At 41.5% G+C, this 22,174-nt stretch overlaps 3 protein-coding genes and 2 pseudogenes across 3 annotated transcripts in view; 1 reads left to right on the top strand and 4 right to left on the bottom strand.

Moving 5' to 3' along the window:
- Positions 1–1,618, top strand: part of LOC111956661 (dixin-A-like) — a 33,426-nt gene extending 31,808 nt beyond the window's left edge. Inside the window, 1 exon segment of the mRNA XM_070437111.1 lies at positions 1,244–1,618. Coding sequence (XP_070293212.1) covers positions 1,244–1,327 — 84 coding nt within the window. The 3' untranslated portion in view covers positions 1,328–1,618.
- pih1d2 (PIH1 domain containing 2) lies at positions 1,580–4,162 on the bottom strand. Its single transcript, XM_070437119.1, is given in 6 exon segments — positions 1,580–2,129; positions 2,209–2,556; positions 2,738–2,968; positions 3,213–3,339; positions 3,575–3,764; positions 4,080–4,162. Coding segments are annotated over 5 exon segments (1,077 nt in total). The 5' UTR covers positions 3,761–3,764; positions 4,080–4,162; the 3' UTR covers positions 1,580–1,944.
- Positions 4,163–4,372: 210 nt separating this feature from the next.
- Positions 4,373–11,881, bottom strand: LOC111958540 (transmembrane protease serine 5-like). Its single transcript, XM_023979797.2, has 13 exons — positions 11,714–11,881; positions 10,573–10,723; positions 9,970–10,056; positions 9,562–9,675; positions 7,704–7,839; positions 7,358–7,471; positions 7,203–7,246; positions 6,245–6,407; positions 5,876–6,060; positions 5,592–5,690; positions 5,303–5,445; positions 4,765–4,917; positions 4,373–4,624 (listed from the first exon to the last, which is right to left on the bottom strand). Exons 1-13 carry the CDS (start codon positions 11,714–11,716, stop codon positions 4,616–4,618), a joined length of 1,401 nt encoding a protein of 466 aa, XP_023835565.1. The 5' UTR covers positions 11,717–11,881; the 3' UTR covers positions 4,373–4,615.
- A 584-nt stretch (positions 11,882–12,465) lies between these two features.
- LOC139023476 (G protein-activated inward rectifier potassium channel 4-like) lies at positions 12,466–15,060 on the bottom strand (annotated as a pseudogene).
- A 1,496-nt stretch (positions 15,061–16,556) lies between these two features.
- The window catches only part of LOC111958530 (zinc finger and BTB domain-containing protein 16-A-like), a 30,238-nt pseudogene continuing 24,620 nt past the window's right edge, over positions 16,557–22,174 (bottom strand).

Raw genomic sequence — 22,174 nt, 5'->3', positions numbered from 1 at the left:
GATGGGAAGAGAGGAGTATGGAGAAGGAAAGGAACTGCTCATGATCCAAAGAATACCACCTCATCTGTGAAGCATAGTGGATGCCAATGGAACTGGTTCCCTTGTATTTATTGATGATGTGACTGCTGACAAAATCAGCAGGATGAATGCTGAAGTGTTTAGGGCTATATTATGCTCAGATTCAGCCAAATGCTTCAAAACTCATTGGACCGCGCTTCACAGTGCAGATGGACGATGACCCGAACGAAGCATACTACGAAAGCAACCCAATACTTTTTTAAGGCAAAGTGGTGGAATGTTCTGCAATGGCCAAGTCAATCACCTGACCTGAATCCAATTGAGCATGCATTTCACTTGCAGAAGGCAAAACTGAAGGCAAAACGCCCCAAGAACAAGTAGGAACAGAAGACAGCTGCAGTAAAGGCTTGGCAGAGCATCACCCGGGAAGAAACCCAGCATCTGGTGATGTCTATGCGTTCTAGACTTCAGGCAGTCATTGACTGCAAAGGAATTGCAACCAAGTATTAAAACTCACAATTTAATTTATGATTATGTTAGTTTGTCCAATTACTTTTGAGCCCCTAAAATTGTGTGTGGGGGGGGGACAGGATCTCTGCAGATCCTCTCAAGCTCTGTAAGGTTGGATTGGGAGCGTTGCTGCCCAGCTATAGTCAGGTCCATAAGTGTTTGGACAGTGAAACTATTTGCATAATTTTTGCTCTCACCACAATAGATTTGAAAGGAAACATTCGAGATGTGCTTTAAGTGTAGACGTTAATCTTTAATGTAAGGGCTTTGTCAAAATTATTGTATGAACCATGTAGGAATTACTACCATTTTTATACATAGCGCACGCGGACTAACTCCCAAAATACAGGTGTGCCAAGCTTGTAGCGTCATACACAAGAARACACGAGGCTGTAATCGCTGCCAAAGGTGCTTCAACAAAGTACTGAGTAAAGGGTCTAAATACTTATGTCGATGTGATATTTCACTTTTCTATTTTTAAAGCATTTGCAAAAATGTCTAAAAACCTGTTTTTGCTTTGTCATTATGGGGTATTGTGTGTAGATTGATGAGGAAACTTTTTTCTTTAAATCAATTTTAGAACAAGGCTGTAATGTAACAAAATATGGAAAAAGTCAAGGGGTCTGAATACTTTCTGAATGCACTGTACTGTTGGTCATGTAGTGTAGTTTATATTAAAAGAGTATGCYTGTCTGGTTCTGGTTGGTGTTCTCAGGTGTTCCAGGACGGAGCCCTGGTGCCTGGCTGGGAGGGGAAGATAGTGGCCTGGGTGGAGGAGGACCATGGAGAGAGACGGTAGAACTGGGAACCAACCATAGAGGGAACCACTAGCCTCAAACTGTGACCACTGGAATTTGATGACATAACACACTCTCAGTATTCTCAGCAGCCCTGCAGAGGTAGTTATTAAAACAATTGGGACCAATCTATTTATTACTGTTTCGAGATAAAACCATACTTTCAAAAATGGCTCTGTCCTATGGACATTTGACTTACAGTAACTGTTTGAAGTACAAGTTGTTGCCAAATATGAATAAAGTTCTTCACAATACAATTTTGAAGTTTTAATAAACATGGATTATTGCATGAATATGGACTATTTGTGAATTATTTCCCAGACATGCAGTTAATGTAACTCATGATCATGGAGGAGTATAATTCCACTCGAGTCATTAATGTTGTTGTGAATGTCTTTACTAAGGTACTGTTTACTACTACAAAGGTTCAGACGCACAGCTTATAGGATGCATAGCAGAAATTACATTACTGCCTTCTCTAATTTCCAAAGTCCCAATCTCTTCAGAAAGACAAATCACCTACTGGGTGTAACTGTGTCTTGTCAGAAAAGACAGTGTTTATTTGAATTGTTTTGTCTATTAATGAATTTGCGTCTTTTTAGTGTCGGCAGTACCAGCACTAGAGTATAGACACTTGCAAAGTTAATGTCCGTTTCTTGTTGAACGTGGCAGAGGCCGACTCCTCATTCACAGTCTCGGGCAGCTCCAGGTGTAGATGGTACATATCCTCCACTTCTAGTAGTATATCATATTATAGAGAAATACACACAGACATTTAGACCAACAAGACCACAGAAAGGATAACTTATAATGTAACATAGGCTATTATGTCAACATAAGAAGAGTTTAAGCAAAAGGGACAGAATTTTTGTTAATCCATCACAGGGTCTTATGCATAGCACAAGGGAAGGGGAAGCAGAGTGGTCCCTGACCTGGGAAATGCTGAGATGGCACTCTGTGATGGACTGAACCTTTGGTAGCTCCACAGTCAGCTCCAGGCTCCGAGAGAGGTCCCTGGGGTCAGAGTTGACAGTGAGCTGGTGCTGTGGCCGCTGAGGCTGGGCTGTCACTGAGCTAGAGATCACCTGGATCAGGTTCTTGGTCTTGTTGCTTTGGTCCCCTGGCCCAGGAGTTCGCTGGACAGATGTGATGAGCTGCACAGGTGTACTGTCCTCAGTCTGCCCTTCACGCAGAGAGATCTGCTGAAGCAGGGAAGCTGGGGTCTGGGAGGCTGGGAAATTGAAGTCAAATGAATGTCAAAAAATGTATCTTCACCTACAGTATACCTTAAAAAACGTAGTTAGTTAGTAGGTATTGCTCAATATATTTTAATTCAATAATCTCGCCTTTATCTTGGTGGTGTCACCTTAATAAAAAATAAAACCCCTTGAATAATTACGTAGAGGCTTTACCTGTGTTGGTGGCAGGGCTGGACTGTTTTAGAGAACCCAGGCGGCGCTGCATGTCCTCTAGGCTGCCCTTCAGCTTACTGCTGCTGACGTTGTACTGCTGGATCAGACGCAGGCCATGCTGCTGCTGGGTGAAGCTCAGAGCTAACAGGTGAACCTGGTCCTCCCTCTTGTCCTTCTGAGCCTGCTGCAGCACCGCGGGGCTGAACGCCACATCCATCACACTGTAATCGTCTGAGTACATGAAACACAAGTTGTAGTACTGAGAAACGGCAATGAAACACCTATTAAAGTTCAAACAGTGTTACATAACATTAGTATCAAAACCATAAAACAAGTTATAAGAAAGTCAGCTGTAGTAGAAAGTAATTTGAGGAATGTTCACTTTTTTGCCAGCACCTCTTGTAATACAGGTTACAATGCAGGTAATTATGCAGAAATACAGGTTTGTGTTCTGCAGAACAGTGACTCTTGGTACCTCCTCCTTCACCAGTGTCTGTTTCCAGTCTCCCTCCACACACGGGCACGGGCTTGTTCTCATCAGCAGGGGTAGGGACGCGCTTCCAGCCACACACATTGATGTACAGCAACCCTTTCTTTGGCTCCTGACACAAACAATAAAGCAACTGTTCAGCCTTTTATAGTTCACACCTCCATATTATTAGCCAGCAGTGCACAGTCAAACGTGCACTGCAAACAAATGAACCAGTATTCTCTTATCAACACACTTCGCTATGTCCTTTTTATGTAGGCCAGTGTTGTAAGTTTGTATGTTTTGAATCGATAAACTCTACAGTGTGGGTGTAGCTGTTCATAGAAAATGCAGGTACTTTATGGTACCAGCATTTCGGTGAGTAGGCAGGAGTCAGGCTGAGGTGGTGCATTATAATCAGTTCCCTGTTTCATCTGTTTCTCGATAAACATCTGGTAGCTTTGAGGGTCATTCTGAGACAGGTCGTCTAACATGGACCAGAACTGGTTGACCTGCTGCAAAACTTCCTTTGTACACCCCAGGGAAGAAGACATATTTCTGAAAAGATATTGAGTGATTTAGTTTAGTATACACACAGCTCATTGGAGTTTTGCATTTGATTATGGTATGGCAATGAAAGTTAGCTATAGATGAACAAGCATGGAGAGAATTCATGGCCAGGTTAAATAACGTTAACGTTAGCTAGCTAGCTACAGTAGCTAAATAGCTAGCGCTAGGTCTACCACCTGTTGCAATACACCAGACAGCAATGCCTTTGAATAAAATCAAACTATTTGGTACGAATACTGTGAATCAAATGGTGAACAGTAACGTTAGTTATCCTTCTAACACAAAGCACATGGAAATACTCACAGTAAACTTGCTTGCTTCAAGTTCTTGCGACCCCTGTGCTAACTTTACAGCTAAATGTTGATTAAAATCAACTTTGTAGCGAGTGATCTCTGTTACTATGGAAACGAGATGAGAGTGGTGCATGCACGCCCTCTACAGACAGACGTGAGATACTACTACTTTGCACTAAACGGTGGACACCGTCTGCATCCTGAAATGATGGCTCTGGTACATAAAGCTCTTTCATCACACCAGAGTAGACAATGGACATGTTTAGATATGAAGCATAATTTATTTTCAATACAAGACAAATATATGGTATAAATATGTTCTCATTCAGGTGCTAAAAATACAATGTATGACAAACATGTATAGTATAGAATATTTCCTACTGTTAAATAATGTATGCATTCCTGCAATAAACATGGCCGTTATAAGGAGGTAAAATTACATTTACAGTACAAGAGGAAGAATGTCAGGAGCATCATATGTTTCAGTTTGCTCTAGGCCTGTTCTGGAGTCTCCCTGATCATCCATTGTCTTATTCCTCTTCCTCCTCAGTAGCTCTAGGGATGGAAAAACAAATGTAACATACAGTATTATGCAATTTCAAGAGGAGAAACAGAACTGCAAAGCAGATGTGGTCTTGATATGTAAAAAAATCAATACATAGGCCTATGCAACGGAGGAGTTAGTGTAAGTTTACCTCAATCATGTCGTAGATCCAGCCGAGAAACTCGGCCACCTTGGTGTAGACTCCGGGGTGGTTGGGCTCAGCGCAGCCTGTACCCCAGCTCACCACGCCCACCAGTCTCCACACGTTGTCAATTTGACAGACTAGCGGACCCCCACTGTCCCCCTGGGCAGAGAACAGGGGCAGATATAYGTTGCTGTCAATCATACTGGTTACCAGACTACCACACTGATTGTTACGGGTTGAGATATTGTTAAGTCACAGTGATTTAGTGATTATGGGTTGGGATATTGTGAAATACTGAATCCTGAGCGCCACTGAATTTGATTGGTAGGACCTTGAATAAAGCTAGTATGCTCTCTCAGGCACATGCCTAATGAGCTTTGTCTTTGATCATTTAGAACAGTAAAGGGAGACACCTGAGGGAAAATATTCTCATTATAAAGAACCAATTCTACTTTTGTAAGACAACAACTCTCTGACCTTTGGTACATCTCTTCATAAAACAAACCACAGGAGGAAGAACACTGGTATCTTTTTATGAACTAACCTGACATGCGTCCACTTTGCCCTCGGTGTATCCAGCACAGAGCATGCGTGGGGTGACCTCTCCATTGTACATGCAGGAACTGTTGCATTTCTTGGTGCTTATCAGTGGAACTGGAGCTTCTTTTAGCGTGGCAGGGATGAGAACTGTCAAAGAAAGTCAAACTAATGTAAATATACCTCTCATTTTTATGATTTAAATGACTTTGGGCYATGAGAAAACATTTAACCATCGATATCGATACATTACATTTTCCTATTTTAATTATATTCTTGATTTAACATAGTCGTACCCTCATCTGGTTGAGTGTAGCCCCAGCCAGAGATCCAGCACTGTGTTCCTCCTGGTAGATCATGCTCGTACTGTGGCAGACAGATAGGCCTGATGGTATCTAAAAAATGTAATAACAAATAATATTTGGAATATTAGAAAAGAGTGTAGGTCATGTTGAAGTTAATTTCAGTAATATTGGAACATGGTTTGGAGCTGATTGCTGTAATCATAGAGTTGAGTGTTCCAGTCAGCCAAGGGACTATGTGGTGCATTCAAAAGTGAAGTAATCAAGTTCCCTGTCACCTGAGAAATTCAGTGGGGTCAGCAGTTTCATCAGAGCAATGTCATTGTCGTGGCTCCTGGGGTTGTATTTCTTGTTGTAGATAATCTTTTCCACTGCATATCCAGTGTACTGAGCCATTTTAGCTGAACTGCGTGTGACAATACCAGCGTAGACCACCCAACTGGACACCTGTGGCAGCCTATAACTGGAATGTTATAAAAGAGATGAAGAAATGTACGTCAGCTAGATGGCTCTCCAATTCTCAATTGTATAAAGTATTAATTACTTTGTGCAAAAGAAAGTGARCGCTATTGCTGTCCCTAGTCATCACTACACTGTCATGAGTCAGTGACCTCTGACCTCTAACCTTTTACCCCGAGGGGTCTTACTTGTGCACACAGTGGGCTGCGGTGACCACCCATTGGCTGGTGATGATGGTGCCTCCACAGGTGTGTTGGTTGCTGTAGTAGAGACTGACTTGCCAGGGCCACCTTCCCAAGGTAGCCTCCACTCCCCCGATTATCCTGGGCAGCTTAGCCCGCGTCCCACACTCTACACAGGCAAAGGAAACAAATATGAAAGCATTTTTACCCAGATCACTTTACATACATTGTATGGAGGTAACTCATCACCCCACTGTAAAAAACATTAGGAACACTTTCCTAATATTGAGTTGCACCCTCCTTTGCCCTCAGAACAGCCTCAATATCGGGGCATGGACTCTACAAGGTGTCGAAAGCGTTATAAAGGAATGCTGGACCATGTTGACTCCAATGCTTCCCACAGTTGTGTCACGTTGGCTGGATGTCCTTTGGGTGGTGGACCATTCTTCATACACACGGGAAACTGTTGAGCGTGAAAAACCCAACAGTGTTTCAGTTCTTGACACACTCAAACCGGTTCGCCTGGCACTTACTACCATACCCAGTTCAAAGGCACTTAAATCATTTGTTTTTCACATTCASMCTCTGAATGGCACACATAAACAATCCATGTCTCAATTGTCTCAAAAAAGTATTATTATTAATTATTATTATTATWATTTAACCTTTCTCCTCCTTTTCATCTACACTGATTGAAGTAGATTTAACAAGTGACATCAATAAGGGATAATAGCTTTCACCTGGATTCCCCTGGTCAGTCTATGTCATGGAAAGAGAAGGTGTTCCTAATGTTTTGTATACCTAGTGTATACCACCAATATGTAGAACTATGAAGTCATGACTGAGAGGTCGTATGAAGGCCATTGGGTCTTACCTGTGTGTGAGATGCATACACTGTATCTCTGTATCATTACAATGTAATCCACTATTATGTTAGTGTTGTTAGTACCCTGCAGAAACTTACCAAAACATTTCAAAGCTATAACCTTCCCTGTGACGCAACTCCCCCTAAATAAAAACAAATCCATCCATTAAAAAAGCTTGATTACTATGTTATAGCACATCTATTTTCTTCTGAATCATTAGGTTATGTATTATATCCTCAGACAGCTGCCATACCTTAACTGCCATATATTTTCCAGGCTGGTCTTGTGTTCAGATGTGATCTGTATAAAGCCATCGGTGTAGTTAGGTCCGATGTCCGTTAAGTTCACCCCTTTTTGCTTGGTCAGTCTGGAAACAAAATGAATCATAGTTATATCTTCTCTAAAAGCAGGCGAGATGGGAGAGTGTGTGTTTTAAAAAGTAATGTCTGATCCATGGGGCATCGGGCAAGCCTATAAACGAGGTATTAAATAATCTAACATTAACTGGGAGCAATCAGCCTTATGGTTAGGTGAATAGCCTTTTATGTTGCCAAGCTGCTGTGGGCTTTATGGTAAGAAAATGGTCTCAGTTGACTAGCCTTAGATATCCCAGCTGGCGGCAGACCAGGGTCCCCAGGGAAGAGTTCCATCTCTCATAGCACACAGGCAGCCAGGTGGGCACCTTCTCTAGCTGGATCTCCAGGAGAGAGTTCTCTGGGCTGATTCTGTAAAACACTGAACCTCATTGATTGAAAATAATCCCTCCAGAGACCAACTAGATCAACAGTAATGAACTGCTGTCTTGTTTGAGAGGGAAATGTTAAGCAGCTTATATCCAATAACTAATGTAGTCAATATAAACAGATCATTATTTCATGTTTTGATGTCAGTTGATAGACAGTCTCCAATCCTCTCCACTGAAGTCTCCACTCCTCTCCACTGACTGTGATCATGTAGAAGTTGTTAAGGAATGTATTAATAAAGATATGTACTATTATAAAGACAATTATAGTTGTAATATAAACACATTTGGTTTATCAAACTACTAGGAAGGTCTTTCTGCCTGACAAAACAAGTGTGTCCCTTGACTTGTTCCACATTTTGTTGTGTTACAGCCTGAATTCAAAATCAATTAAATAATAGTTTTTCTCACCCATATAAACACAATACCCCATAAGAACAAAGTGAAACATGTTTTTTGAAATGTTAGCAAATTTATTGAAAATGAAATACAGAAATATCTAATTTTCATAAGTATTCACACCCCTGAGTCAATACTTTGTAGAAGCACCTTTGGCRGCGATTACAGCAGTGAGTCTTTCTGGGCAAGTCTCTAAGAGCTTTCCACACCTGGATTGTGCAATATTTCCACATTATTCTTTTCAAAATTCTTCAAGCTCTGTCAAATTGGTTGTTGATCATTGCTAGACAACCATTTTCAGGTCTTGCCATAGATTTTCAAGTAGATTTAAGTCAAAACTGTTACTCAGCCACTCAGGAACATTCACTGTCTTCTTGGTAAGCAACTCCAGTGTAGATGTGGCCTTGTATTTTAGGTTATTGTCCTGATGAAAGGTGAATTCATCTCCCAGTGTCTGGTGGAAAGAATTTTGAACCAGGTTTTAATCTAGGTTTATTTTTTATCCTGAAAAACTCCCCAGTCCTTAACGATTACAATGATACCCATAACATGATGTAGCCACTACTATGCTTGAAAATATAGATAGTGGCACTCAGTAATGTGTGGTATTGGATTGCCCCAAACATAACACTCTGTATTCAGGACAATAAGTTAATTGCTTTGACACATCCAAAGCCTAATTAATAACTTGAACATGCTCAAAGGGATATTCAATGTCTGCTTTTTTATTTTTTACCCATCTACCAATGGATGGCCTTCTTTGTGAGGCACTGGAAAACCTCCCTGGTCTTTGTGGTTGAATCTGTGCTTGAAATTCCCTGCTTGACTGGGGGACCTTACAGACAATTGTATTATGTGTGGGGTACAAAGATAAGGTAGTCATTCAAAAATCATGTTAAACMCTATTATTGCACACGGACTGAGTCCATGCAACTTATTATGTGACTTGTTAAGCACATTTTTACTCCTGAACGTATTTAGGCTTGCCATAACAAAGGGGTTGAATACGTATTGACTCAAAACATTTCAGCTCTCATTTGTAATTAATTTGTAAACATTTCTAAAAACATAATTCCACTTTGTCACTATAGGACAGTGACAAAAAATCTAAATTTAATACATTTTAAATTCAGGCTGTAACACAACATGTGGAAAAAGTCAAGGGGTGTGAATACTTTCTGAAAGCACTGTATACCCTATATAGTGCACTACTTTTGACTGGCGCCTATGGGGAATAAGGTGCTATTTGGGATGTAGCCAATCACACAGACAAGATGACAGTCTCTGTGGTGAGTGACGGGCTGAGAGGCACAGACCTTTCCTGGGGTCAGCCACAGAGATGTCCTCGGTCACATTACAGAAGGACGTGTCCTTGGTGTCCCCTAGCCCTGCTGGACTCTGGGAAGAGGTAGGCCTCAACAACAACCTGACTGTGGGAGGGAAAACAACAACATGCAGAGTGAATTATAGTCGTAGTGGATGTAAAACAGATGTTCTTAATCTAGCTCTGTCATTGTGTGAGACATGATTATCATGCATAGTTAATCAGCTATGACAGACTCATTGTAAAACATTCAAATACAGTGTTCTATATTCTGACATGTAGGGTTATTTCTGTTTGTTATCCACCACAGCAAGGAATCTGTGCCTCACAAACACTAGAACATTGAACATGTCATCATTCTCTTAATACTCCATGATTTGACACTTGCAGGATGTCTCACCTAGGAACCACACTCCAACTGCTAAGCCTCCCAGAAGTCCTACTGCACACACAGCAACCAGTACTCTCACCAGTCTATGGGCTGACACTGGAGCACAGCTGAATTAGACACTGATAAGAGATAAACTGCTTGGGGATACTGCTAAAAGGCATGTTAGCTGTCTGCCACACTGACATAGAGTGGAAGAGATAGCGGCACAGCATGTAACAGCCATTACAGTCTACAATGTGCACACAACTAAGGATGTGAACAAAGCATACCACATGCAGGGAACAGGTGACAAAGATGAATGCTGAACATTTCACAGGCAATGTCATAATCAACGGACTCATATAAAGTCTGCATGGCAGCTGTGAGGGATAGCTGTATAATGTACTACAGTTTGTGAAAAGGATAGCTAAAGCACTGAGGCTAGCTGGACTTGGCTTTAACTTAAGACAATGAGACACTAAAGTACTAAAGCTTAATGCTGCTATATACTCTAATTAGATAAGACTTTATGTAACATGCCTTGTTTGTGCACTAATTGGATAATGTCGTCTACTAATCATAGCCTGTGGTTCCAGCCCTATTAAACAGTGCACCACCCAGGCATTGCCTTACCGTGGTTTGTAGAATGGATTCCTCTCAGCCAGGCATGGCAGCTCTGACTCTGAGCTCCTTGGGGCCCTCCCACTCCTGTCTTCTCTGGGTGAAAAGGATGACTGACAGCCACAGGATTCTCAATCACAGATAATATATCTCCATCAAGATTCTGCAACATATGCAATGAATACAACACACACACACTATTTATATCAGTCTTCTGGGACACTGGATATGAACATAACCTATTCTTCCTGGATGACCCCCTCCCCTTCTACACACACAGAAGCCTTATTCATCCCTTTAATCAAACATATTTAATTAGGATGACTGTGAAACCCAGAGATCTCAGGAGGGTTTGTCCAGGTGTATGGAATTTGAATGGCAGGTGTGTAAAGGTGCGTAGATAATGCCACAGGTGTCCAGGTGTGTGAACTGAAGCACAATGTATCATTCATAGCCAAACGTGAAAATCCCAGCCAACACGTCATACTTGTGCTGCAGACATATGGATTTACTCTACACAGAACCAGACCTATGCAGTAGGTATTTCACATGCAGGTGAATCAGACTACTTTCATTTGTTTTCTATTGTGAGACATACACTTTTTTTTAAATGTTAATCAGAGTTAAATACTACAGGGTATTTCTAGCTTATGCAGTGAGATATTGTGGGAAAATAGGATGGCATTATATATTTACAAATCCCCTCTAAAAGCCATCTGCTTCAACATGATGCTTAAACATTGTAATAAACCCATAGAATCAACAGCAGTATGTTAACCCAAAGCATGCACTGAATGCATATATTTCCCTTTAAGTTATCTGCTAGCAGATAATACATTACATTAGTAAGAAGTATACAATGTACATGTACTTGAAATATATTATGATGATTGACATTAGATTCTTAAAAATTAGGTAACAATTCAATTAAATCCTTATAGTTGTTGTTAAACAACATGCACAACAGCTAGTACATGTACAGTAAGTAGACAGGCATTATGAAAACAACATTTGTTGTCAGTGATGTTGAGTGAGTCAATAGCCTAAAGACAGAGGGCGTCAGGGGAGGTGAGAGCAACAGAAAGGTATCAAGGTGATGTTGAAAGTAAATAGGGGTAAGGAGAGAGACAGAGATATATGCCTGGAGTCTTACCATGTTTTCCTTGTATGTTCTGTTGTCCAGAGGAGAGTGTGGCACTGGGCTCTTCAGCGCTTATCTGTAGGCCTGTGTTAGGTTAGAGACAGAGATGCGTTCTGCTCGCAGCTGGTTGACCATTTGCCATTTTACAGAATGCAACTCTGGATTTTCCCTTCACAAAGTGACAATGAGGTCAGCAGTGGTGCTGTGCTGCTGAAWGAACCTGTTGTTTTGCCAAGGGGGTCATGGGGCCTATGGAGGCAGGCTCAACCAGTTCTTTGTAGGGGGGGAACATCTCCAGGGATACCCCCCCCAAGCCACTGATAAGGCAGGGGGGTATCTTACCTATGCCAACAGAGCATCCACTTGACAGACAGAACATAATTTGCTGAAAATTGTAGCTTCATGAGCAAAGGTCATAATATTACGTCCTCATATCACATCAATCCCGGTCAGACTCATTTTGAATCCTAAGGTATCACATCTCTCAGCAGGCCGCTCAAGAACAAAATGAACACTGTTCTGCCTGCTGGTGAGGTGACGGATGTTCACGCTCTCTCAAAATAAAAACATTTATGCAATTATTTATTTCTGGATACCTGTTACAATATATACAATTTACCCTGCATCAGATGCAGTACAAAAAATAACCAACCAACAAACCATTTTTTGAGTGAATCATATTTTATTTTACAAGGATATAAAAATAAATGTGTTAATTAAAATATGATAAAATATGATACATTTACAGGTACAGTATGTGTAAGAAGTATTTATTTTAAATGTCTCTTCTACGTTACCATCAAGTTTAATTAACCCAGTCTCACCTATTTAAGTTGAGAACATCAAGGTGTTTCTAAATATTTGAATTTATCTGCCAGCTAGAATTCCAGCCAGCAGAATGTACTTTTGACATGCAGTATCTCCCATGGGCGTTGTATGGGATTAGGCTCAGAGAGCGCCAGGTGAGGAGGATAACTGCCAGGGAAAACATTCCGTACACCCGGACTGTCCAGGCAGCATCCCGGAAATGGCCTGCATCTCTTTGGCTCACCACGGTCAGATGAAATTATGTACAAGTCAAACCCACTCTAATAAGTCTGTCTGTCTGTCTTTCTGCCTGTCTGTCTGAACACTGTGACCTGAGGTGGACGTGGCAGACTAATACTGTGTGCTGACACGCAGACTAGGAATGCGCAGTGGTTTACAGTTTATATTTACAAAATTATATATGGTGGATTGGAAATGATGCAGACAATTACATTGATGGAAGCCACAATCAATCTCCAATGCTAAAGCTTATCTACCGCGTAAAAAAATWATAATATATATATATGAGTCTAGCATGGTATGTGAATCAGATATCCCCATTGCTGGTGATGAGACAGTAATACTGACATTCATTTGTCTTGTCATGTGCGACTGTCCGTTCGGTCTTCCATTTCTCAAATTGGTACCCCACAATACAATCATTAAATGACACTCACCATCTAAATCTTAATTGGGAGAGCTTGGTGTATGGGCAGTGAGATACCTTTTGTTATTCCTCGCATACTGTAAGGAGACCACTAAGAACTCATTCAATCAGCCATCTCTTTGTCACTGTGTGTGGCAGTCTGGACCTTATAGTTCTTATCAGAGGACTTGTGATTGGACCCAATCCCCCTCTCATCTAGTGGCTTGTATGACTTAAAGCGCTGTCCCCAAAGAATATCATATTCAGTGTAGGAGGTCCTCACATGGAAGGCTGTGCCTGAGAGAAAATACATATTTACAGTCAAGTTCATCTAAAATTAAATTGTATACATCTGCTGTCCGGACCAGGCATTAAGGATTACCAGCATTACTGTAGGTCCCTTTCAATTTAGCTATATTCATGTTTTGATAATGATACATATAAATAATGTGTGTCCTTTTTGCACTGATTGAAATATCTGAAACATTTATTTTATTCCAGCTCCACATTTCCTCACCTCTCAGTACAAACCTGCGTCTTGCATGGCTCCGTCCACCATGACCACGGTTGTCAAAGGTCTCCCACTTTAAAGAGTCAGTGCTGATGCCCCAGGGAGGACTGTGTTCATCAATYACATGCTCCATGGTCTGGGGCTCCACTGTGAACAACCTGGCTCCATCCCCAGAGTCAGCTCTCTCTGCTCCAACAGGATGAACTCTCCCTCTTTGGTATGGTGAGATTTGATCAGCTTGGCTCTAATCTCTGCCACCAGCATGTGTGTCTCTTTCAAAGTCCTGATGTTGAACATCAGGCACAGACTCTCATCCCTCCCAGACCACACAGTGCTGACTGAACAACAAAGTGGGCAGCCTCCTCTTAGGCTTGGCTAGCTTRGCCAGGATGCAGCCCAGCATCAGGGTGTCTAACACTGATTCAATGATGGACTGTGCCATCATGAGAACCAGCCCGTCCATGCAGTTGACTGAGGCCTCTCTAGAGCCGTAGCCGTTGATGATTTGGCTGTCMATGGAGATAGAGAGGGCCGAATGGAAACTGCCCAGCTTCTCAAAGCATGGCTGCCATTGCGGGTTTGTATGTGGAACACATTGTATGTGTTCCACRTCACCACGCAGCCAGGCATCCAGGAAGTAGAGCTCTGCGAAGGCTGTCCAGGTGACAATGTAGCACAGGGTGAAGACAAACAGGATCCAGCTGTACTTCAGATCCACCAGGGTGCCGATCAGGTCACACATCTCGTTCTTGGAGCTGTATGACGAGCCGCGACACATGCCATCCTTGGTGAAGTAACGATATTGCTGGCGACCATTAGAACTGGAACTCTTGTGGCTTATGTCTCCTGTACTCTTGGAAGAAGAAGATGTGACCTTGTTCGGTGTTTTCTTCCCTTTATCAGGTTTACTAGAGCCTTTCTCAACCCAGGAGCTTGTATCATAACTGGAGCAGCTCCCAGCACTCCTGGTCTGCCTTACTTTCTGCTGTGATTGGATGATCCTCTGACTGACCGGCAGTGGGCTTTGTCTGGTGTTGGCCCGGGGCTGCCCCATGCCTATCGCCAGTCTAGGAGAGAAATGCAGCCTTGGATGGCAAACAGGCATGGTGACATACTGACCCCTACTGGTGGCCCTGGAGATTTTCTTTGGATCGGCTAAAGATACTCTCGTATCCAGCTGCAATCAACACATCAAGAGAGTAAGGTGTCATCTGAAATCTAACAGTGAAGATGTTGATAACAATATAATAATAAACCAGTCATCTTTGCAGTGAATATTGAGACGTTATACTGACCCTTCTCAGTTATGGCCTGTATGGGTTATATGGGTTGTGTCGAAGTGAAGCTCTGGGTCTGATGTTCTTCCTGGGGTACGGGGAGGTCCGTAGTTGCCATAGTCCCTATAGAGAGCACAGCTGTTGGAGATCACCGAGGAGAGCATGGATGGAATCCCTCTCTGTGGACCATAGACCAGTCACCAACACCTGAGATACAGAGAAAGAAATCGAGACAAACCGACAGGAGTGTCCACCGTTTATGCTGTCAACAAGACAGTTTATCACCTGTGSAGTTCAAAAAATCCTGTTTGTATCCAGTCTGAGAACATAGAGCTAGAGCTACAGGTGACATGTCCTTGTTTATGTCTTTGTTGTAAAGACTAATGATGGAGAGGCTGTCACGTTTCCTGACCTGTTTTCTGTTGTGTTTGTATTATTTAGTTGGTCAGGGCGTGAGTTGGGGTGGGTTGTCTGTGTCATTTTYTATGTGGGGATGTTTGTGTTCGGCCGGGTATGATTCTCAATCAGAGGCAGCTGTAGATCGTTGTCCCTGATTGAGAATCATACTTAGGCAGCCGGGGTTCACGTGTGTGTTTGTGGGTGTTTGTATCTTGTGTATCTCGTGTCAGTGTTCGTGCCTCACGGGACTGTTTGACGGTAGTTTCATTTTGTATTTTGTATCGTATATGGTGTATTTTGTGTTATTAAATTACCATGGAAACCAACCACTCCGCATTTTGGTCTGATCCGTCTCGCCTCTCCTCGTCCGAGGAGGAGGATTGCGACTACCGTAACAGAGGCTGGATAGTGTGTAATCCAGATGGTGTGTAATGTGGTTTGCTTTAACTGTCCACCATGCTCACACTAATTAAACAGAGGGGATTACATTAGCACCCGCTCTTAATCAATCTGCTCATCTACTGAGCATGACCATGGATTTCAGGAGATTATAGAGGAGATAATCCTTTTTGCACATGTGTAACTAAATTTAGCCCACCTTCTATCTTTTCAAAATGGCTCCATTACATTTGGTGGATCTCATGGTCATCAACTACATAAATAGGACAGGATAGTTCTGTGTCACCACAGTTGTAATACTGTTGTAATACACTAGTGGACTATTCCATCATTGCAAACAAAGTAGGAGCTTTTTTACTACATCCAAGTCATTGTGTGTTGTCACTATGCTCTGCTGGTGGATAAACTGTTTTCAGCATATCCCCTCTAGGTAACTAACTCACTGAATCGAAAAAACACAATAAAAATGGAAACACAGCATTGCTATGGTCAATACCAAAACATCCCAAACCCACAAATAAACATACAAACAAGTACACATAAACAAAGGTAGTACCTGTGATGAAGAATTCCCTCTTGTTATTGACTGGATGCAGTTACTGTATGGCTGCCATTCTGCTTAGTGGTGGACACAACAGTGTGTGGGGTAGAGCAGAGGGAGAGAGGGCAGGGAGGCAGCAACTTATCCCTTCCCTCATCTGTAGCAGCTAGTCAAACCCACCCAGCTGTTAGTATGGCATCGTGCCACTAAGGGTCACCAAACCGCCTGTCATGACTTCAGCTGCATGCTACAGTGAGACAGGAAAACACAACTGTTTTTTTATTGTCATGTTTATTTTTGCTATTTTATTTTGAAAGGTGCAAATAAAATGTATTAGTATTAACACAACCTTCATGGATTTGTTTTGGTATTTTATTAGGATCCCCATTAGCTGCTCTTCTTGTGGTCCACACAAAACATGACACAATACAGAACAATAATAGACAAGAACAGCTCAAGAACAGACCTACATACAATTAGCAGTTTGATCTTTTATAACATCTTCAAACATGGAACATATTCCTGTAGTGCATGTGAATAGTATGCACAAAAACCAGACAGTAAGAACTCACTTTACTTGACTGATGACACAATAAAGACTTGCATTGTAAAATAGTTTCTATTTTATTCTTTTTTCATCATGCCACAGAACACTGATGTGTAAAAAGAGCTGTGCCTGAATCCACACTGAGAAAACACTTGCACACACAGTGTTACAAAGCTGTAATGCAAAAGGATTTAACACACATGGCAAGAAGAACAACCCTGATTGGACACCAGGACAAGCACTGACTGAACTGGTGCTGAGGTAGACAAACATTTACATAATATCTACCTAAATGATGATCATCACATCCTGCTAGTACACATACCAAATAAAACTACTTCTGCTTTGTTACAACATAGAACGATCAAAGAAAAACCTTTTTTGAAAGAGCTTTGTTAGTTTTGGTCCACCACGGAAATCYTAAGATCCTTATAGTGCATGTGTATGTAGAATAGAATAGTAGTACAGTGAAGATGAGTCGGTGCTTTTAATTGTTTTCATGGCATTGAGTGTTGGCTTTTTGTTCTAGAAGGCCATAGTGTTAGATAGACCCATATATGCTGACCATCTAGCTTTATAAAGGTTATTAACAATACCACTATGTATTCTGTGTCTTCTGTGCATTTTATCCCCATTCGACATGACAGAACATTTTGAAAGAAAATCTCACTCGTAAACTTTGCTTTGAGGCTTGAGGTGCCTGGGGCATAATAACATAGTCATTAGAACAAGTATCTTCTTTCAAATTACACTGTTTAGACAATAGGGTCTACTATGGCATGGCAGTGAAAATCAGTTCTTCACCAACAATAAACAAACACCCAGGAACAACAACGGTCAATACAACAAACATATACTGTATTCATGTATTCAGCACATCTATTCTCCATTTATAAAAGAGGCACAGGGAGGGCTCTTACTAAAATCAGACTCCAGAGACTTACAAAACACACAAGAAAAGATGTTTCTGAAATCAAAACAAATGTAAACAAATTGCAGACCACTGTAATACAAAAATACAACATTTTAAAATCAGAGAAGCCCTCTTTTGGCTCTCGTCTAGGAATAAGATACAATTACATTTACAGCAACAGACATCACAACTGACGATAACCTGCTTTTAGTGATTCAACTTTTCACGTTTAGTAAAAAAGACAACACTTTTACTCACATGTTCTTCTCACATCACTTAGAAAATGTTTTAATTCTGTGATTTAACAGACTGCTATAATTCTACTGATAAAAAAATTAGTCACACAAAAGTCACTTTGAAGGCTTTCAAATCTTTTTTTCTACCCAACAGGCAACCGTCCAAATCAATTCCATTGATTAATTCTCAGAACATTTCAAGCCGCTTCACCAATATAAAAGGACATTTGAAGGTAAAGCTACAAACGATGGACAAAAACACAATGAAAAACACCAGTTCTAAGATGTGCTATTGCCTCTGTGCAAAAGTTGAAGATCGAAGAGGTAGCGCTTATTCTAATATCAAAATAAACGGTCTTGAGGTTGGGTAAAAATAACCAACACCTATTTGGTAACAAAATCGATGCATGACATAAATAGCAAAACCTGTAACACTTTAATGCTTGTCAATCAGCATGAGCAGATAGACTAACTGACAGGTAGGGGAAATTATATGTGTAATATGCGCACTGGAAAAATAAGACACAAATTAAATCAAGCTTATGGAGACCATTCAAGTAAAACATGCAAAAAACAAACACCCCAAAAAATCWATAACAGGAAATGTGACAGGAAATAATAACCCAGGAAATGTTTGTTTGTCTCAACCAATCTACGTAGTAAGGGTGGCAATAGTACTGCAATTCGACCAGAGAGGTTTGGTTCTACGTCTCACAATCAGAGTCACAGCAGATAGAACTCAAYATCCTTTCTAGTGCAACACTTTCACTGCTGTGGTAACCTGACCAGTAGTCTTTCAGCCTTCAACACATATGGAGGTTTAATGTAATGACAAATCATTGTGGCAATTCGTGATAAAACCAATCAAACCACAGAAATGATCAACTTACTTTTCTTTAGAGGAAAGAATAAGATGAAAAACCTGCCCACACATAGGATAGTGTGTCTTAGTGTCTAAGTCCTACTCAGACGTAGCATACGTACAGGTAGGTCTTCTCTATCCTCCAGTCCAGGGGCACATCCTCGGGTCTGTGGCTCTTCATGTGTTTCTGCATGGCTGCCAGGCTGGGGCAGAAATCCTGGCAGATGGTACACTGGTAGGGCGACGCTCCGTTGTGGGTGCGCAGGTGCTTGATCATGGCAGAGTAGTCCCTGGATCGCTGGTGACAGATCTTGCACTCATGGCTTCTCACCTATAGGAATACAATGGCATACTCGTGAAACCTTTCCTTGACTATGTGCTAAAACCAGTGGTTACTATCTGACACACATTGGTTTGACCTTTGTTATGCTGTTATGAACACAAAACAATCTGACGTGGGAGTGTTATTATTACGACCACACACTGCTCTCCTAACCTGTGTGTACGCGGTAGTGGGTCTCCAGCTGGTGCTTGAGGCTGAACCTTTTGCCACAGCCGTTACACTCGTAAGGCTTCTCTCCTGTGTGGATGCGTTTGTGTCCCCTCAACATGCCATCGTCCCGGAAACAGCTCCCACAGAACTCACACTCAAACGGGTGGTCACCTGGAGACAGGTTAGACACAGGTTGGGTAAAGGTTGGATACACGTTATTACAGGTGTATAATGCTAAACAGTATCAAACGGTTCAGGTAGGCCTCCGCTCTTCAGCAAATGGTATCAAAAGGGTTACTTTATCGGTGACTACTACTAATTAATGTAGTTGTACAGGTCAATAAAAACAGAACCTTGTGCATATCAGGCTGGAAAAAAGAATGTGCTTTCAGATATACAGGCCTCAACATTATTATATACAGTATATTATATTATTATTATATACAGTATATTATATTATTATTATATACAGTATATTATATTATTATTATATACAGTACTGGGCAAAAGTTTTAGGCAGGTGTGAACAAATGCTATAAAGTAAGAATGCTTTCAAAAATAGATATTAATAGATTATAGATAATTGATCAATATAATCTATTAATCTAACTAAATGCAAAGTGAGTGAACAGAAGACAAATCTAAATCAAATCTATATTTGGTGTGMCCACCCTTTGCCTTCAAAACAGCATCAATTCTTGGTGGTACGCTTGCACAAAGTCAGGGATTTTGTAGGCATATAGTCAGRTGTTTGATTAAAYAATTATACCAAACAGGTGCTAATGATCATCAATTCAATATGTAGGTTGAAACACAATCATGAACTGAAACAGCTRTGTAGGARGAATACAACTGGGTGAGGAACAGCCAAACTCAGCTAACAAGGTGAGGTTGCTGAAGACAGTTTACTGTCAAAAGTCATACAGCATGGCAAGACTGAGCACAGCAACTAGACACAAGGYAGTTATACTGCATCAGCAAGGTCTCTTCCAGGCAGCAATTTCAAGGCAGACAGGGGTTTCCAGATGTGCTGTCCAAGCTCTTTTGAAGAAGCACAAAGAAACGCACAACGTTGAGGACCGTAGACGGAGTGGTCGGCCAAGGAAACTTACTGCAGCAGATGAAAGACACATCATGCTTACGTCCCTTCACAATCAGATGTCCAGCAGTGCCATCAGCTCAGAATTGTCAGAAAACAGTAGGACCCTGGTATACCCATTTACTGTCCGGAGAAGCCAGGTCAGAAGTGGCCTTCATGGAAGACTTGCGGCCAAAAAGCCACACCTCCGACATGGAAACAAGGCCAGYGACTCAACTATGCAWGAAAACACAGGAACTGGGTGCATAAAAATGKCAGCAGGTGCTCTGAACTGATGAGTCAAACATTTGGYTGTAGCAGAAGGCAGTTTGTTCGCCAAAGGGCTGGAGAGCGGTACACGAARGCGTGTCTGCAGGCAACAGTGAAGCATGGTGGAGGTTCCTTGCAAGTTTGGGGCTGCATTTCTACAAATGGAKTTGGGGATTTGGTCAGAATKAATGGTCTCCTCAATGCTGAGAAGTACAGGCAGATACTTAGCCATCATGCAATAACATCAGGGAGGCATSTGATTGGCCCCAAATGTATTCTGCAGCATGACAACAATCCCAAACATACAGCGAAAGTCATTAAGAACTATCTTCAGCGTAAGAAAAACAAGGAGTCCTGGAAGTGATGGTATGGCCCCCACAGAGCCCTGATCTCAACATCATTGAGTCTGTCTGGGAATACATGAGGCTGCCTAAATCCACAGAAGAACTGTGGTTATTTCTCCAAGATGTTTGGGCCAACCTACTTGCCGAGTTCCTTCAAAAACTGTGTGCAAGTCTACCTAGAAGAATTTATGCTGTTTTGAATGTCACACCAAATATTGATTTTATGTAGATTTTACTTCTGTTTATTCACTTTGCATTTTGTTCATTGATAAATATAATCCATTAACATGTCTATTTTTGAAAGCATTCTTACTTTGCAGCATTTTTTCACACCTGCCTAAAACTTTTGCACAGTACTGTATTTAATAATAATAATATAATATACTGTACATAATATTGTGAGGACATGTGAGGACACTCCCTCCGGCTGCCGGCTAACAGCTGATAGAAGTCCTCCAGACATGTGGGTCTTTCCAAAGTTTATCCATCTCTCTCTGAGGCTGTGGCTTTGAGTCATCTGCAATGACCTATGTGTCTCATTAGCTCAGAGTCCACAGCAACAGCCAAGTGGGACAGTACACTGCACTGCTCATCAGACACATGACATGTACTGTACATGTACTGTACATGACATGATACTGTCGCAAAGCTAACTAAAAAGCAGCATTCCCCAAGAGAGGATGGCTTTCACTTCAGCAGTAATAAATTCATGAGCTTCTTTGAGGAAAAGATCATGATCATTAGAAAGCAAATTACAGACTCCTCTTTAAATCTGCGTATTCCTCCAAAGCTCAGTTGTCCTGAGTCTGCACAACTCTGCCAGGACCTAGGATCAAGAGAGACACTCAAGTGTTTTATTACTATATCTCTTGACAAAATGATGAAAATAATCATGGCCTCTAAACCTTCAAGCTGCATACTGGACCCTATTCCAACTAAACTACTGAAAGAGCTGCTTCCTGTGCTTGGCCCTCCTATGTTGAACATAAGAGAGAAGATTTGAGAGGAATGGCAAGGATTCGATAATAGGCCGATAGTTTTTTTATTTTCTGGGTCAAGGTTTGGCTTTTTCAAGAGCAGGCTTTATTACTGTACTCACTTTTAGTGAGTTGGTAACCACATCCGGTGGATAGAGAGCCGTTTATTAATG

The sequence above is a fragment of the Salvelinus sp. IW2-2015 genome, linkage group LG4p (assembly GCF_002910315.2).
Source record: "Salvelinus sp. IW2-2015 linkage group LG4p, ASM291031v2, whole genome shotgun sequence".
Classification (NCBI taxonomy): domain Eukaryota; kingdom Metazoa; phylum Chordata; class Actinopteri; order Salmoniformes; family Salmonidae; genus Salvelinus; species Salvelinus sp. IW2-2015.
This window is presented reverse-complemented; position numbering and strand designations above follow the sequence as displayed.